Source organism: Colias eurytheme, chromosome 6, assembly GCF_061535395.1.
Source record: "Colias eurytheme isolate Ceu_HAF_F1 chromosome 6, ilColEury1 Martin Lab GWU primary, whole genome shotgun sequence".
NCBI lineage: Eukaryota > Metazoa > Arthropoda > Insecta > Lepidoptera > Pieridae > Colias > Colias eurytheme.
In genome coordinates, this window is record NC_142985.1 from 5,803,393 (window position 1) to 5,819,253 (window position 15,861).

Sequence of the window (15,861 nt, forward strand, 5' to 3'; positions counted from 1 at the left end):
CACTTAAAAATATTCACATTGCATTAAACTAACTTTTGATTGTGTCCTCGTATTCCTGTTTAAGTTCTGCGATTCTCTTAGCACCAGCTCCTGAGGTTTGCTCGAGAATTTTTAATTTTCCTTTTAAAGTTGCTAACTCTGCTTCTTTATTTTTAGTGTCCTTATCGTGAGATGTACGCATGCGCTCTAGCTTCTTTCTTTCCGCCTAAAACAAGATGATCATTTTGTACATTGTTTCTTAAGATCGAGATAATATTTTAAAATATTTTAGAAACACAATCTTTAAGTTAACCTGTAAATCGGTTTCAATTTCGGATGTTTTGCTTTCCCAATATTTGGTTTCCTTCTGTTCTGCTTTCAATTTTTCTTCGAGTTCTTTCTTAGTCATTTCAGCTTTATTAATAGTAGAATTGAGTTGCGATAATTCATTTTTCGAAGCTGAAAACTCCTTTTCTATTTTGCTTAGTTCCTGTTTAGTCGAAGCTAACTCTTCTTGTTTCTCTTGTAGTTGTTTTGCTGTACTGTCATATTTCTCTTGAATCTGAGCCAATTCTACAGATGATATTGCTTCATCGTATTTTTGGTTAGATGTGTCGCGTAAAGCATCTTCCTGTAAAGTTCAATACATTAGTTAGTATAGGGAAGAGTATTTTGATGCAGTAGAAACGCCATGCTTTATCACGCGTATTTAGGGATACACAAGGACATTAAATGCTTCATCTGAGGTTGGCCTACAGGCTAACAAAGCAAACCTAAACCTAGGTGAAAAATAGCATGGATATATTTATTCATTTCTCTAAAATGGGATTGGTCAGTATTACATACACAGGTTTTTATTGAGAAAATCGAGATCACATTTAAATTAACTGTGATTTTAATGCCTTTCCGAATCTCCGGAACAAATATTCCACAGTGGGATTTACTCATGCTTGAGCGATAAATAGGAAAAAATGCTAAATCGGGGATTGGTACATGCGCTTTGATTAGCTTTAATTTTTAAAATACCAGTTGCTTTATATGAATGTCTTTGGCAGCTATTGTTGATTCTAAATTAGTTATTTTATTCTCGTAATCAGCTTTTAGTTTCTTCATATCTGTTTCTAAGGTTTTAAACTTGTTTTCAGACTTGAATAATTTTGATTGAATTTCTTCCTTTTCGCTTGATAATTCAAAAGACATTCGTCGCTTAGCATCACTCAATGCTTCAACGTTGCCTTTTTCTTCAGAGAGCTATTGATAATGTATGATTTATAATAAAATTTATTTTACTTACTGCTTATATATACTTACTAATGTAACTATAAATTATTACAACAACATTATAAATGCAATTAATATTTAAAAAGTAAAACGATTCCCATACCTCTTTCTCTAATTTAGACAGACGATCCTTTCGAGATGCTAACAGTTTCTCTGTTCGCTTATATTTATCTTCAGTGTCCTTTAATTTTTTTTCCAACTCACCTATTTTTTTTGTTTTATCCCCAACCTAAAAATGAAAATAAAATAAAATCAAAGTAATATTATTTATTGTGAAAATCGTATTTCTTCCCGATTTATCATTACGTCTTTATATAAGTTATTGTTTGTTTCAAACCTCTTTAAGCAATTTATTTTTGTCTTGCTCTAATTTTGAAAGGGCTTCAGCTTGCTTTTTCAACTTTTCAACTTCTTTATCTTTGTTCTCCAATTCCTTTTTAAGTTCTTCGATTTTCTTTTTACAATCTATTAACGTAGCACTTTGAGAATCGGTTTTCTCTAAAAATAATATAATAGTTAAATTATTTTCGGTACTATTGCGTATATTGTAATGTTGTATATTAATGGTATAATTAAGATGCATTTCTTACTCAAATCAGTGTTTAAGTTATCAATTTGGGATTCTAATTTTTTTATTTCATCTTTTAATTTCTTATTTTCAGACAGAGTATTAATGTTTTCACTTTCAAGAGTTTTAGCTTTCTCTTGTAGTGATTTATTTTCTGTTTCAAAATTAGTATTTAAATCTTTTAATTTTCCAATCTCGGTTTGCAAACGATTTTTTTCATTTGTAAATTCGGATTCCTTCTTTGATAATTTCATCTTAATATCCTCAATATCTTTGGTCATTTGTGCTTTCATATTAACATCCGCAGACGAAAGACCAGCATTTTTCATTACAACGTATAGTTCACCTAAAGGAAAAAAATAAATTAGTTAAGATATCAAAATGCTGTTCTAACAAACAAACATAGCGATTAAAAATTTATTAAAAATACCGATTTCATTTTCCAAATCTTCCACCATCTTTTTCATTTGTAATTTAGTTGTTAAGTCTGTGACCTTCTTCGGTGTTCTGGCCTTGAATGATTTCATAGCATCGTCTTTCAGTTCTTTTAGTGATGTCTGAAGTTTAGTTTTCTCTTTTTCGAGCTATTAAATACACAAAAAATGATTAAGTATAGATATTTAAGATTGTGTTTGTATATTTATTGTTGTATACTTACTTTGCTATAATTTAATTTTAATTTATCTAATTCTTCCTGTTTCAGCTTCAAACTGTCTGCTTCTTTCTTTGATATTTCACTACTAAATCTAACTTTCTTTTCTCCCTTATCGTCCTTATTAGATTCTAATTCCTTTATTTTAGTTAAAGCTTCTTTTAATTCCTTTTCTAATTGAGTAACTTTAAGAGTTGATGTTTCTAATGATTTATCGGTCTTTAATGTCTTAGCACCTTTGAGCAACTGAAAATTGTATGTTAATATAATGAATAGATACAATTTCATAGTATTTGACTTTATAATCTGAGTAATCATACAATACCTGTAATCGTTTATTTTCTGCTTGTAATTTTTCATTATCTGCTTCAAGGCTTTGTGTTTTCGTTCTCAAAACACTTGCCTCTTGTTCTATAACTTGTAATTGTCGTTTTAAGTCTACGTTCTGCTGATCCCCATCTAACGACCTACACGCATGACAATAATTTAAAATATCGTACACATATATGATAGTATCTACACTAATATTATGAAGAGGAAAACTTTGTTTGTTTGTTTGATTGTAATGAATAAGCTCATAAACTACAGGACCGATTTTAATAATTCTTTCACCATTCCAAAGCTACACATTCACGAGTAATATAGGCTATATATCATCATGCTAAGACCAACAGGAGAGGAATAATGCGGGTGAAACCGCGCGGCACAGCTAGTCTTGTATAAAATAGAAGCTTGTACAAAAATAGAAGCTTTATCTTACTTGCTCTTCATTAATGATCCTTTTGGTTTTTTATGGGCTAGACTTAATTCTGCATGTAATCTTTCACAGTCTCTTTCTTTCTCTATTAACTTCTTTCTAAGTTCATCTATTTCATCTTCAAGGACCTGCATTTATGACAAATCTTGTTGTAAATATATATACATTGTAATAAGATTGATGAAGGAGGTATTGTCCCAGTTCCGTCCGGGTTATCGCGGGATAAAAAGTAAAAACTATTTAAATTATAGCACACTCACATATACCGTGGCATTCGTAAAGTATACGATTTTTTTAAATCGGTTCAGTAGATCATCCGGAGATTATCCCCTACAACGTCACAATACAATTTCTTTTATAATACGAAGAGATAAACATATTACCTTTACTTTTTCTTCTGCTAAATTGCCGCTTTTATTAGTGATTCGGCGCAAAGCTGTGTTTGCATTGGGTTTGGTGGCTGCATTTGAAACTTTTTCTGTGAGATCTTTAACTTGTTTTTTTAAGGTTTCTTTGTCTTGTTCTAAATCTTCTACTTTTTTGCGTAACACTGCAGCTTCCTATTTTATAAATAGCAAATATGAGTATAATCAACAATGAAAATATACGGCCACATTATATTCTGCTTTTACTTTTGGACTGTAGTTACCTGTTCGTTCAATTCAAGTAGAAGACGCAGTTCAGCAGGATCCTCTTCATCAGATATACCTTCGTCTTTTTCATTTGGTGCTTCAATTGAAAGCCTGTTATTTGGAGCAGTTGGTGATAGTTTACGACCTGTAAACAGTTGTTAACTGTAATACTGTCAATATTTTAAAATATTTTCAAATACACCAATAAGACATAAAAGTTTTAGTAATGATATCAAATCAAATGAAATCAAGAGCGAAAATATAAATTTGATTTATATTTATCTTAGCTACAAAGCTAAACCGGAGAAAATGGCTACCAGAGAATTTTTGCTTGTTGAAGTACTTTAAAGAGAAAGCATGTTAGTAACGGCAATCACAGTTTTAAGATCTAAGAAGATTACCACATAACAATCGGGTAAAGGGTCAAGGGAATGAGAGCAACACAGAATGAAAATGTTATGAAGTATGAAACACGGATTAAAACAATGATTTTCGGTGACTGAGGTTACACAAACAAGGATTCTCAATAACATAATTAGTTTGACGTACTTCTGGCTTTGGTAGCCATTTTCTTCAGCTGTAGTAGCAAGGACTCATTGTCGTCCTCAACTCTTGATGCTGTTTTACGCAAGTTATTTGCCTGAAAATATCGGTTGGTTAATTTAGTTATAGATCAGCGTAATGTATCTACGATTTAAATGATAGTGCTGTTATATGCAACATAAATAAAATGGTTAATTTATGTACCTACAATGGGTAACCTCGCTGCCAATGGATTAAATAGCGCATAGGGAAATGCGATTTGATTTGATGTTGTGGCTATTGATTTTTCGGATGAAAGTGGGGGACTATCTGATTTTTCTCTAGAACATTTCAAATCCGATTCTTCAGTTTGTGTGTTTTCACTTATCATAGAAGGAATTTTAACTGGTGTATCAGTGTCAATTGTTTGAAAAATATTTGTATCAACCTCGACACTTTTAGTATCAAAAGTTAAAGCCAAAGTTTGCACACCCGTCTCATTAGTTTTAGGAGAATCTGTTTGTGTAAAAACAGCTGATAAGAAATCGTCTGTCTGTTGAATTTTATTCTTTGAAAAAATTATATTGGTTTGAGTGAACATATCTATAGCATTATTGTCGCATTGTATGCACGAATCGAGAGTTATTTTAGAAGTATGTGTTTCCACATCGTGTGTCATGATAATATCAGTTTGACAGCCTTCAGCGTAGGATAATATGGAATCCTGTGGAGACTGTGTTATTCTATTTACGCCGATTGATAATAATTTGCCTATATTCGACAAAGTTAGATTTTTATCAAGTTCGTATTGCATTTCAACAATGCTACGAGTTTCAGTGTTAACAGATGCATTGGCAGCTTGGCTACTAGAAGAATGGAGCTGCGTGGACGGAAGATATTTCAGTTGCGAAGACAAGTTGTTGTCATTGCAGCTTGGGCGATTTTTATTTACCTGTTTGACCATGAAATAAAAGTTTTAAATGTCCTTCAAAGTTAATTTACAAGTAACTCTACTTTTATCTTCAATGCGACAATTGAGGATAAAATTTTACTTCAATAATATAGAAATTACGATTTACGAAGAAATTGGATGAATCTAGTAAAGTTTATCGTTCAGTTGATTTTAAACATTTTCGACTTAGAATTAAGTTAAATATTTTACAATCTGTAAAAAATATAAAATTTGATTTCGTAGACAAATTGCATTGTGGCATCATAATAATATTACCTACAATAAAGTGTTTCTCCATTTAATGCCGTTGTTGACTCGATTTTATGCAAATTGGCTTCACGCCAGTTGGCTGTGGTTTTTGTACTAAGTTTTATTTTGTTATGGCTATATAATTCTTACCAATAAATTATTAATTGAAAGTGTTAAAAAGTGAATAAACAAGCTGTTTAATGAGGTGATGTATAAAGTGATACGTGATTTTTTTAAAAGGTCGTAATAATATAAAATGATACCTCTTCTTCCGCATTGCGTAACTGTTCGCGTAAATCAGCTTCCCTTTCCAGCGAATCTTGCAGATCGCGCAGTAATTGCGCGGGATCTTCTTGACTACCTCCACGTGTAAGCGAGGAGCGAGATACTTTTTTCTGGAAAATAAATACATTGTTAGGCATGTAACATGTGAATTTCGTATCTTTTTACGCTATACTAATTCGGGTACAGAATATCTAATCCAACGAATTAAAAATGAAGTGAAAGAATATTCTGTCCTGTTGTTCGTTTATTTAACGCATTTTATGATTAAATTTTACATGTTATAATGATTTCTGTACAATAGAGTAAACAAGACATACTCTACACAAGCATAAAATTGGTGTGGAGGTAGCTTCGTACCAGGAAAAGGACTCAGACATCCATAGGATACTTATTACCGGGGGGGAGCCGTGGCGAACACCTAATTGTAAATCTTCTGTAGGTACTAATATTATAAAGCTGAAGAGTTTGTTAGTTTGAACGCGTTAACCTCAGAAACGACTAGTCCGATTTGAAAAATTCTTTCAGTGTTAGATAGCCCATTTATCGCGGAAGGCTATAGGCTATATATCATCATGCTAAGACCAACAGGAGCGAAGCAATTCGGGTAAAACCGCGGGGCACGGCTAGTCCATACTTAATATTATAAATGCGAAAGTAACTCTGTCTGTCTGTCTGTTACTCAATCACGCCTAAACTACTGAACCAATTTGCATGAAATTTGGTATGGATATATTTTGATACCCGAGAAAGGACATAGGCTACCTTTTATTGCGAAATATGTACCACAGGCGAAGCCGGGGCGGACCTCTAGTAGTTTATACTTACGCCGTCTGTAGGTGGCTGTTTCTTGAGATTGGCTGGCGGGGCCCCGGTAGCGGCGGCGAGCTTGGTGTTGGCCTCCGCCAGGTCCCGTTGAAGCCGCAGCGACACTTCGTTGGATCGGGCCACTTCTTGCTCTAGCTCCTTTATACGGTTTTCGCGTTCCATGCCATCCTTACCACCAACTATCTGGAAATAACACTTGATTTTAATAAAAATGTTCTAATAAGAATGAAGTTAATTTTCATTATATTGACACTTCGATCATTAAAGAGTATCGATCAAAGTATTGACATATTTTATTGATAGCGGAAGTTTGATTTCATAGGCCTAAGCATTTTGTAAAATTATATCAAAATATCTTCTAGCGCCAAAATGAATCTTTGACCTGACAAAAATTTTAGATATTTTAAGCCTCCATCTAACCTCTAAAAGTTTCTTTTCTTGGTCTGCTTTTTCTTGCTCCAACTGTTCATTTCTCCTCTCAGTTTTCTTTAACTTGAACGATAATACTCGGCAATTCTTAATTGTTTGTTCTAATTCTCGTCTGAGAGATGAGTACTCGTCTGCTTGATCCTCTCTGTACAAAATACAAGTAAAGATAAATTAAATTAAAAAAAAACCACATTGACAAATTTTATTAGGCTCAATATAATTTATCGAAATATATGACCCAAAGAATATATTATTTTCAGACGAAATAGATTTTGCTATTTCAATCAACGCGATATTATTTCCCAACCTGAAAGTATCCTGCATTTCTTCTATTTCTTCCTCAAGATCCCTGAGCTCTTTCTTCATGTCCTCGTTTTCATCCATGAGTTCTTCACATAACGTTTCAGCAGCAAGCAATTTCGCTCTTAACTGTTCGATCTGTCGCGTTTGAGCTTCAACAGATGGCCGAGACTAGAAAAATATTTTTTGTTACAGTTATCACGATATTCTAATACATTTTTCTTCGTACAAAAAATGTACAATGTTTTTTTTTTATTTTATTACTTACCTCGAGTTCAGCCTCAACTTCTTTAATCCTAAGTGAAAGATGTTTCTTTTCGTCCTTCAAATCTTCATTCTGTGTAGTAAGATCATTGACTTTCTGTTGTAGTTTCAGTACTTCGGAAGATCGACCTATTGAGTATTTGTTAACCGTATCGATATTTGCTAATCTCCTCAATAGGATATCGCTTTTCTCCTTTTCAACTCGTTCACAGCGTTTTTTGAGTAAATCAACTTCTGATTTTAAACTCTCGATTTGTTCCTGAGGTAAAATAAAAATAAAATTAAATTATAGTCCATAATACGCGAACGAACAAGATGCAGATTAGGGCTCAGTTGTTATTTTTTAGTATTAAACACCTGCATCTCTTTAGCATTTCCATCAATAAGTGTGGTCTCCGTGTCCGTGGTGGTGGTGCCCGCGAGACTATGTTCGTCGTCTGACGTTTCTTCTTTGTCACGTGTCGGCCCACCACGTATTGGAGGCTTTGATCTTGCTGGACTTCGGCTGCTTTTGACCTATAATATTTGAAAAAAAAAAATTGTATGATGAAAAATTATTGGAAAAAGAAAGGAGGTCTGGCCTGCTGGCATTTTCTATAGTCTTCATTTCTTGGTTCTACGGTCACGCTTTAACGGTCTGCTAATGGTAAACGGATCTAATAACCTATCCCTGATGATATTATGTAATTATTTTAAAGGTAACTTTTTTATATATTATGTATTCAAGTAGAACCTGTTGAAAAACTATGTAAGTAATTATGCCAAAATTAAAAGTATGAAATGATGTACAATTACAGTACCTACACTGAAATTAATAGGACAATAATATATGCATACCTGCATCATAAAATTGACATCATCTTTAATAGTAGATTTTTCTTCTTTGGTTTTAGGTTTCTCTTCTTTGGCTTTAGGTTTTTCTTCTTTGGCTTTAGGTTTTTCTTCTTCTTTACTTCGAGATAGACTTCTCCTTTCACGTTCCTTTTCTAGACTTGATTCTTTCTCAAAACTGCTTTGGGCCTTCATTAACTGCATCTGTGAGATTATTTTGTGAGACCAATTACAAAGTAAAAAAAATATATAGGTACCTAGATTTAACTCTCTAAAATGTAAAAATAATTATAGAGTAACGAATGAGTTACAATACATTCGTTACCTACTCTATAATTATTTTGAAGAGTAACGAATACTCTTATTATTCAAATTTATTTTATTGCTAAAAGATTTTCTGAAACGACATTTTATATTGTATAATCATGAGCATCCTTATATTTAATGCATCCGAAGTAGTGCCTTTTGGCTTTTAATCAACCGCTATTTGAATAAAATGTTTACTTTATTCAAACTTGTGTAAAGTAAAGTGGTGCTTAACAAATTAAAGATCAATTCCTTATCTAATTAATTATAATGTCATTTACAGTGCCAAATGTTAAAATGATGACGACCTTTCGGTTATTTTTAGCATTGGTTTGAAACACGCTTGAAAGCTATGGCAATCCGTCTGTTGCGCTGACCTACTTGAAGCGCACTCCACATTTATATCACGATACAGGGAGACCAGTTTACATGTATTTGTTTTTGGTTCAAAATTATGCGTGAGATCTATCGGAAATCAATAATAGCGTAGGCGAACTACCTATGTTCTGTATTCTGTTGAATAATTCTATTTTTAAATGAAACGCATTCGTATTGCTGTTGCCGAGAATTCATCTGGCACGAATTCATGTTCAACATTTTACCTAATTATATTATCTTATCATATCAACAAATCCCACATCCAACAGACGTAGGAAATTTAAAAATATATCAGTCGTCAATTTCGTTCACTGAAGTTCAGTAAGAGTTCAAGCATTGCACCTGTATTCTATAAATACTTAAATTGTCTAAAGTGGATTAATTAAAGCGCTCGTAATATAACAATGATTCAACGAAGTAGTGAGAAAGTAATCAAAATAAAATTCTTGGCACTGTCCTATACCTATGCATTCCTTCTTTACACATATAGACAAAGACGATGATAAAATGTATACCTTTCTAACACGTTCCGCAAGTGAGTCATTCTTATTGATGGTGATCTGTGCAGTGGTCGGTGGCGGCGACGCTGATGGCCGACGAACTGTTACGGATTCTGCCAATACACAATTTAAGGGAGGATAAAATCTTCTACACAAAACATTAAAAAGGGCAAAGCCTATAATAAATATAAAAGCTCATTAATGCTAATAAGCTCAATCATTAATTACAAACTGTTATAATTCTTAGGCCATTTTATTGTGGTGGGTGAAGGCAGAGGGGGAATCAGTACGCATGACGTGGGAGAACATGAGGAATATAGCAAAATGTTATATTACAGGGTACTCCAAGATTGTTTACCATATATATGTGTAGCTGTAAATAAAAGAAGATATTCATTAAAAGTTTTTATGTTACAGTAATAAATCATATCTTATTGAACTATTAAATGATTAATGTCGTATTTTAGTTTATATTATTGATTTTTAGTATTTTTGGAAGATTTGTTTACTTATGTCTAGAATTGATAAACAAGATCTTCACGCAATATTATTATATTAGATTCACGTTATTGCGTAAAAATATTCAGACATATCTTCATTCCTTATTTCCTGAAAACATAATTTAGTGCGCCCGCAAAAGCGTGACAAAAAGTTTCTAGTCTTAATCTTCTCCTAAGACTTAGTTTATCTCTGTTATCGGATCAGTACTTAATTAAATATTCATTCGAGTTTCATATAGTGAAGGCAACATTACTTTAATGTGCTACCTATGTCCTATAGTCTAATTACCCTTAAATATATCGTTATTTTAATATAATAGATTATAGATCAAGAATAAAATAGAAAGAACGTTTGTTCCAAAATTGGTAAGGTACATTCATTAGATATTTAAATATTATCTATATGATCCTGTTGTATGATATGTATAGTTAGTTACTTGTATTTATTTTTGTAAGTACAAATTACAATTCTATCCAAGAATGTACTATGGGCCTTTACACAATTAACGTATAGGGAAAAAAAATCAAATAAGAAATATGAGACCTTACCATTGTTAGTTTGACCGGTGTCCAGTGAAGGCAGTGGACCGGTAGACCGCCTCTTCGGTAATTTAAGGTTAACCGTGACCGCAGTCGCGGTCTCTGATTCGTTTGCCAAGTCAGGGGTCGACGTCCACGCCGTGGATTTATTAGACCCTGTGAAATATTTGAGGTATTATATCCTGAAATATTATTTTTTTCGCATTTTTAGCGCAGTGGTTTTACGAAGGCAATGAAAAGGTTTTTACAAGTCGATACTGATGGTGTTTTTATGCTACAGCGTCAATTTAATCATCTGTGGAATGGAGTGCATATCACTATGCGAGTTTGCCCAATTAGTGACGAAACATACTCGACTCTCAAATAAATGTACACAAAGAGATTGGTCTCATAATGCATTAGAGCCAGGAAAGTATATTTTGGTAATAGTTATATTTAAACTTATTTTACGATATAATGCCGAGTTAATTCATAAAGCAGAGATGAGTGTTGTTTGATCATTAAAACGATGTATGACTAACGACGAGACAGATTGTACAGAACTCATCTCTTTTTTCATATTGGCATTTTTAGCTTCGGGTTGAATCGGCTATATTTTTTAGTTTAATACAAAAAATTATTAATATGTTACTTACCTGACGAAGAGTCTTTTTTGGCAGGTTCGTTGTAGCTGAGGTTAACGCTTGAAGACCAGCCGCGGCTTGTCCTCTCACCGTCTGCGCCATTCTCTTCATCACGACTTCTACAATATTATGTAGATTAAAGTGCGTTGTTTTTATTCGAATGTATGTATTTGTTGTGCTGTGTTATTGTATTATGTTTTCATTCTCTTTGCTTGTCTTGTAAATATTGAATAGGTATGCTGTGGGGATATGAAACATCATCTATAGAAACAACAAAATATGTTTGTGAAATAAGCACGAGTCGACTAAATATTTGAGTTGAAACATCTAAAATGTATTAAAGTAACAAAGCTTCTATATGGACAACTATTGCGTCAATCTTACTAGGAGTAATGCAAACAATTCGAGAAATCGTTCAGGAATTTGGAATTGTGCCACGTTTCTCTTTTTATGGTCTCACAACTGACGAGCATGTTGCTTTTTATCTTTTACGACTAATATCGCTTTTACGTTCTTTCGGATTCTTTAAATCTGTTCAGCGGTCCATTAAAACGTCCTGTACCATTACTACTAATGTCGTAAACCGTCAAGTAAGGATATTCAATTAAATTATTTTAGTAGATATAATATTTACTCGTTTAAGTAAACTTGGGACCACTTGGACCCTTTTTTATTGGAATTTCAATGCAAATAAAGTCGCAAGTTACAAGTTGGTAGGTATTGCAGCATAAGAAAATTATATACCTACAGCTTCAAATAGCAATAAAACTATAAATTATACCAGATCTCCAGATATTCTCCAGATATGATTTTATCTATTGAATTGAACAAAATCCCGAAGTCATGTTCTTAGCGTGTATAATTATTTTTGTCTGAGATGAAAATCAACTCAATCCATCATGGGAAGAATTTTTAACACACAAGTTTTATTTCAATATATCTATGTTTAACAGAAAAAAAAGAAATAAGTGTTGATTAAAATTTTGCATTCGATCGCTTGAATATCCAGACCTTAGTTGGTTTAATGCTCTAAGATCCAATCTATTCAATTTTTTTCATAACTTAAGTAATTAACTATATACTTAACTATCACTAAGTACATAGTATAAAACAAAGTCGCTTTCTCTGTCCCTATGTCCCTTTGTATGCTTAAATCTCTAAAACTACGCAACGGATTTTGATGCGGTTTTTTTAATAGATAGAGTGATTCAAGAGGAATGTTTAATATATAATTTATTAGGTTTTAGACAAAGTGGGCGAAGCCGCGGGCGGTAAGCTAGTATTTGTATAAAAATAAAAAAATTACCTAATTGCAAAATGTTGGTAAGCGCATAAGTAACTCCTGAACGGCTGAACCGATTTCGTTAATTCTTTTTTGTCTAATATTCCTAATTTCTTGAAGAACGAGTATGGTTCTTATGGAGAGAATACGTAGGTAAACATGTACCACTAGCGAAGCCGGGGCGGACCGTGAGTTAGGATTCCTTTGTAATACTAGTTGTGGGGGTTTATATGGTAATAACATTATTGTTCACACAGTATTATGAATTTGCGAGACTGTTGCTGTAAGATCAACATTGCAATTTTATTCATGTTTCAATGTAAACCATATTAAAGGTAGGTATAGGTACCGTATTTAAAACGTCCTAAAAATAATATTACATAGGCATGTTTATAAACATTTTTCTAATATTCTTTCTTCATAATTCCATTAAATATACTAAATTTAATGTGCGAAGTTTATTCAATAAGTACATTATTCATGTATTGTTGTTTAGCCTGAAAACCTATTTAAAATTGAACAGTAGTAGTATTTCAGTATTATTTTCAGTATTGTTAGCCTACTTTCACATACTTGCTACTAAATATTACATTGGTAGAGGTAATTAGTTCTGTGCCGTCAGCACATTACAGTTACTTATTAGGTCAGGCATCATGTAACATTAATATGTATTCTACCAATTGTACTTCAGTCGTAAATTGGCTCCAATATAAAGAGGTTGTCAATCCGTTGTTTCATTTCCGCTATCCAAAATATATAAAGCCGCTACAATCTGGTGACCCCGACAAACAACAACACCCGACTAACCACAACGCCTGACAACGCGACAACCTGACAACGTATTTCATGACCTCGGACTTTACACGAAGCCATAAGAATATAAAAATGACAACTGAAAATAGAGCTCCGTCAGCAAGCCCAGCGTCCGAGTTAGCAACAGTAACAGTATCATCTAGAATACCGGAATTTTGGTGCGATCAAGCTCGCTTATGGTTCGTGCAGTGTGAAGCCATCTTAACACCTCAAAAACTAAGCGACGAGGCGAAATTTAACTTAGTCGTCACGAAATTGGGAAAAGACGTCATTCAACAAGTAAGCGATATATTGCTTCAGCAGCCCCAAACGAAGAAATATGACACCTTAAAAGCAAGATTATTAGCAGTGTATGAAGAATCAGAAAACCGGCAACTCCAAAAACTTTTGAGCGAAATCGACCTTGGCGACGAAAAACCCTCTCAACTCTTAAGGCGCATGCGAGATTTGGCCCGCGGAAAAATTCCCGATGAAACGCTGAGTATCATGTGGCAAGGTCATCTTCCAGCTGCAGTACGCTCCGTTCTCGCCGTCACCGACGTAAAAGATTTGGAAAATTTAGCTACGATTGCAGACAAAATTATGGAAAATATAAGACCTAATCAAATATCGGAGGTTAGTAGCAAACCGTCGACGTCAGCTGATACCGTTTCCGTGCTGCAAGAGCAAATAGCTCAATTGACTCTACAAGTGATGGAATTACAGAACATTTATAGATTGCAACATAAAAAACGAAATTATAATTATCGTAATCGGTCTAGTTCGAGATCCCGTGGACGTAACATGATACGGCGTGAGCCGCGGAGCGCCGACAGTCTTTGTTATTACCACGCGCGATTTTATCATAGAGCTAACAAATGTATAGAGCCGTGTGCTTGGAATAAAAAACCTAAACAGCAGGAAAACTAGAAGGAGTGCAATCGCAGGCGGAGATTTGCACTATTAAGCCATCGCACCGCCTTAACATTACCGATAGAACATCGGGACTAAATTTTTTAATTGATACGGGAGCGAATATATCAGTGATCCCTGTGACTAAAACTGTGCATAAGCGACCGAAGTGCGATAATTACGAGTTATACGCTGCTAACGGAAGCGTTATAAAGACTTATGGTGTAAAGACACTTACATTAGATTTAAAATTACGTAGACCTTACCGGTGGACTTTTATTATAGCCGAAGTGAAACAAGCAATATTAGGTGCTGATTTTTTGGGACATTACAAACTTTTAGTGGACATTCATCGTCAAAAATTAATTGATACAGTGACAAACTTATGTGTAATCGGTTCAGTAACTTTGAGTAAACATATACCAGTCAACACAATCGACTTTAATCATAAATATAGTGATCTGTTATCGCAATTTCCGAACATTACTAAGCCAATGCGTTTCATAGAGACTCCACGACATTCTATAGTCCATCACATCGAAACAAGCGGCCCACCCGTATTTTCGCGACCGCGACCTCTACCGCCTGACAAATACAATAAAGTTCGCGCAGAATTTCAGCGAATGCAAGAGATGGGGATTTGTCAACCATCAAAAAGTTGCTGGGCCAGTCCTTTACATGTGGTAATGAAAAAGAACGGAGATATTAGACCCTGTGGAGATTATCGACGCTTAAATGCGATAACTAAACCGGACAGATATCCCATACCGCGTATACAAGACTGTACATACCTATTGGCAGGAAAAACTATATTTTCAAGGTTAGATTTGCAACGTGCCTATCATAATATTGGTGTCGCCGAATCAGATATTGAGAAAACAGCCATAACTACACCCTTCGGCTTATATGAATTTAAAAGAATGACTTTTGGACTTAAGAATGCAGCGCAGACATTCCAACGATTTTTAAACAACGTTGTGTTCCGTGACCTTCATTTTCCAACTGATTCCGAAAATGGCGAGAAAAGCGAGGAAAACGTTCCATTTTTATTTTCCTACATCGATGACGTCATCATTGCGTCATCAGGACACCAGAGCCATACGAAACACTTACGAATGGTTTTCGAACGTTTGAATGAGTTTGGAATCACTATCAATTTATCAAAATGTGAATTCGGCAAAACGGAATTAAGTTTTTTTGGGATATAATATTTCACAACAAGGATTAAAACCATTAGAAGATAAGGTCAAGGTCATAAAAGAGTACCCAAAACCACAAACAGTCGAAGAATTACGACGATTTCTAGGAATGCTAAATTTCTATAGACGTCATTTACCTCACGCTGCAGAAGTACAATCAAAACTAAATCAGTACATACATAACTCCGGCAAGAAAGATAAAACTCCGATACAATGGACTGATGAAGCATCAACAGCCTTCGAGCAATGTAAGGAAAACCTTCAAAGTGCCGTTACATTGTCATTTCCCGCCGCAGATGCTAC

General features: G+C 34.0%; 1 protein-coding gene across 2 annotated transcripts in view; it reads right to left on the reverse strand.

Annotated features, from left to right (window-relative positions):
• The window catches only part of LOC149907678 (uncharacterized), a 28,877-nt gene that overhangs the window by 5,976 nt on the left and 7,040 nt on the right, over positions 1-15,861 (reverse strand). The window contains exons 2-24 of one of the 2 annotated variants that reach the window (XM_090102721.1): positions 11,386-11,492; positions 10,760-10,906; positions 9,726-9,823; positions 8,533-8,730; positions 8,053-8,211; positions 7,700-7,954; positions 7,439-7,602; positions 7,123-7,276; positions 6,703-6,885; positions 5,856-5,987; positions 4,419-4,509; positions 3,887-4,014; positions 3,621-3,797; positions 3,241-3,365; positions 2,806-2,947; positions 2,487-2,726; positions 2,259-2,412; positions 1,851-2,174; positions 1,598-1,758; positions 1,364-1,489; positions 1,006-1,230; positions 293-610; positions 34-205 (exon numbers count right to left, since the gene is read on the reverse strand). In XM_090102721.1, coding sequence (XP_089958847.1) covers positions 34-205; positions 293-610; positions 1,006-1,230; positions 1,364-1,489; positions 1,598-1,758; positions 1,851-2,174; positions 2,259-2,412; positions 2,487-2,726; positions 2,806-2,947; positions 3,241-3,365; positions 3,621-3,797; positions 3,887-4,014; positions 4,419-4,509; positions 5,856-5,987; positions 6,703-6,885; positions 7,123-7,276; positions 7,439-7,602; positions 7,700-7,954; positions 8,053-8,211; positions 8,533-8,730; positions 9,726-9,823; positions 10,760-10,906; positions 11,386-11,492 — 3,980 coding nt within the window. The remainder of the gene's footprint in view (positions 1-33; positions 206-292; positions 611-1,005; positions 1,231-1,363; positions 1,490-1,597; positions 1,759-1,850; positions 2,175-2,258; positions 2,413-2,486; positions 2,727-2,805; positions 2,948-3,240; positions 3,366-3,620; positions 3,798-3,886; positions 4,015-4,418; positions 4,510-5,855; positions 5,988-6,702; positions 6,886-7,122; positions 7,277-7,438; positions 7,603-7,699; positions 7,955-8,052; positions 8,212-8,532; positions 8,731-9,725; positions 9,824-10,759; positions 10,907-11,385; positions 11,493-15,861) is intronic. The other variant, XM_090102722.1, reaches the window with a different exon arrangement.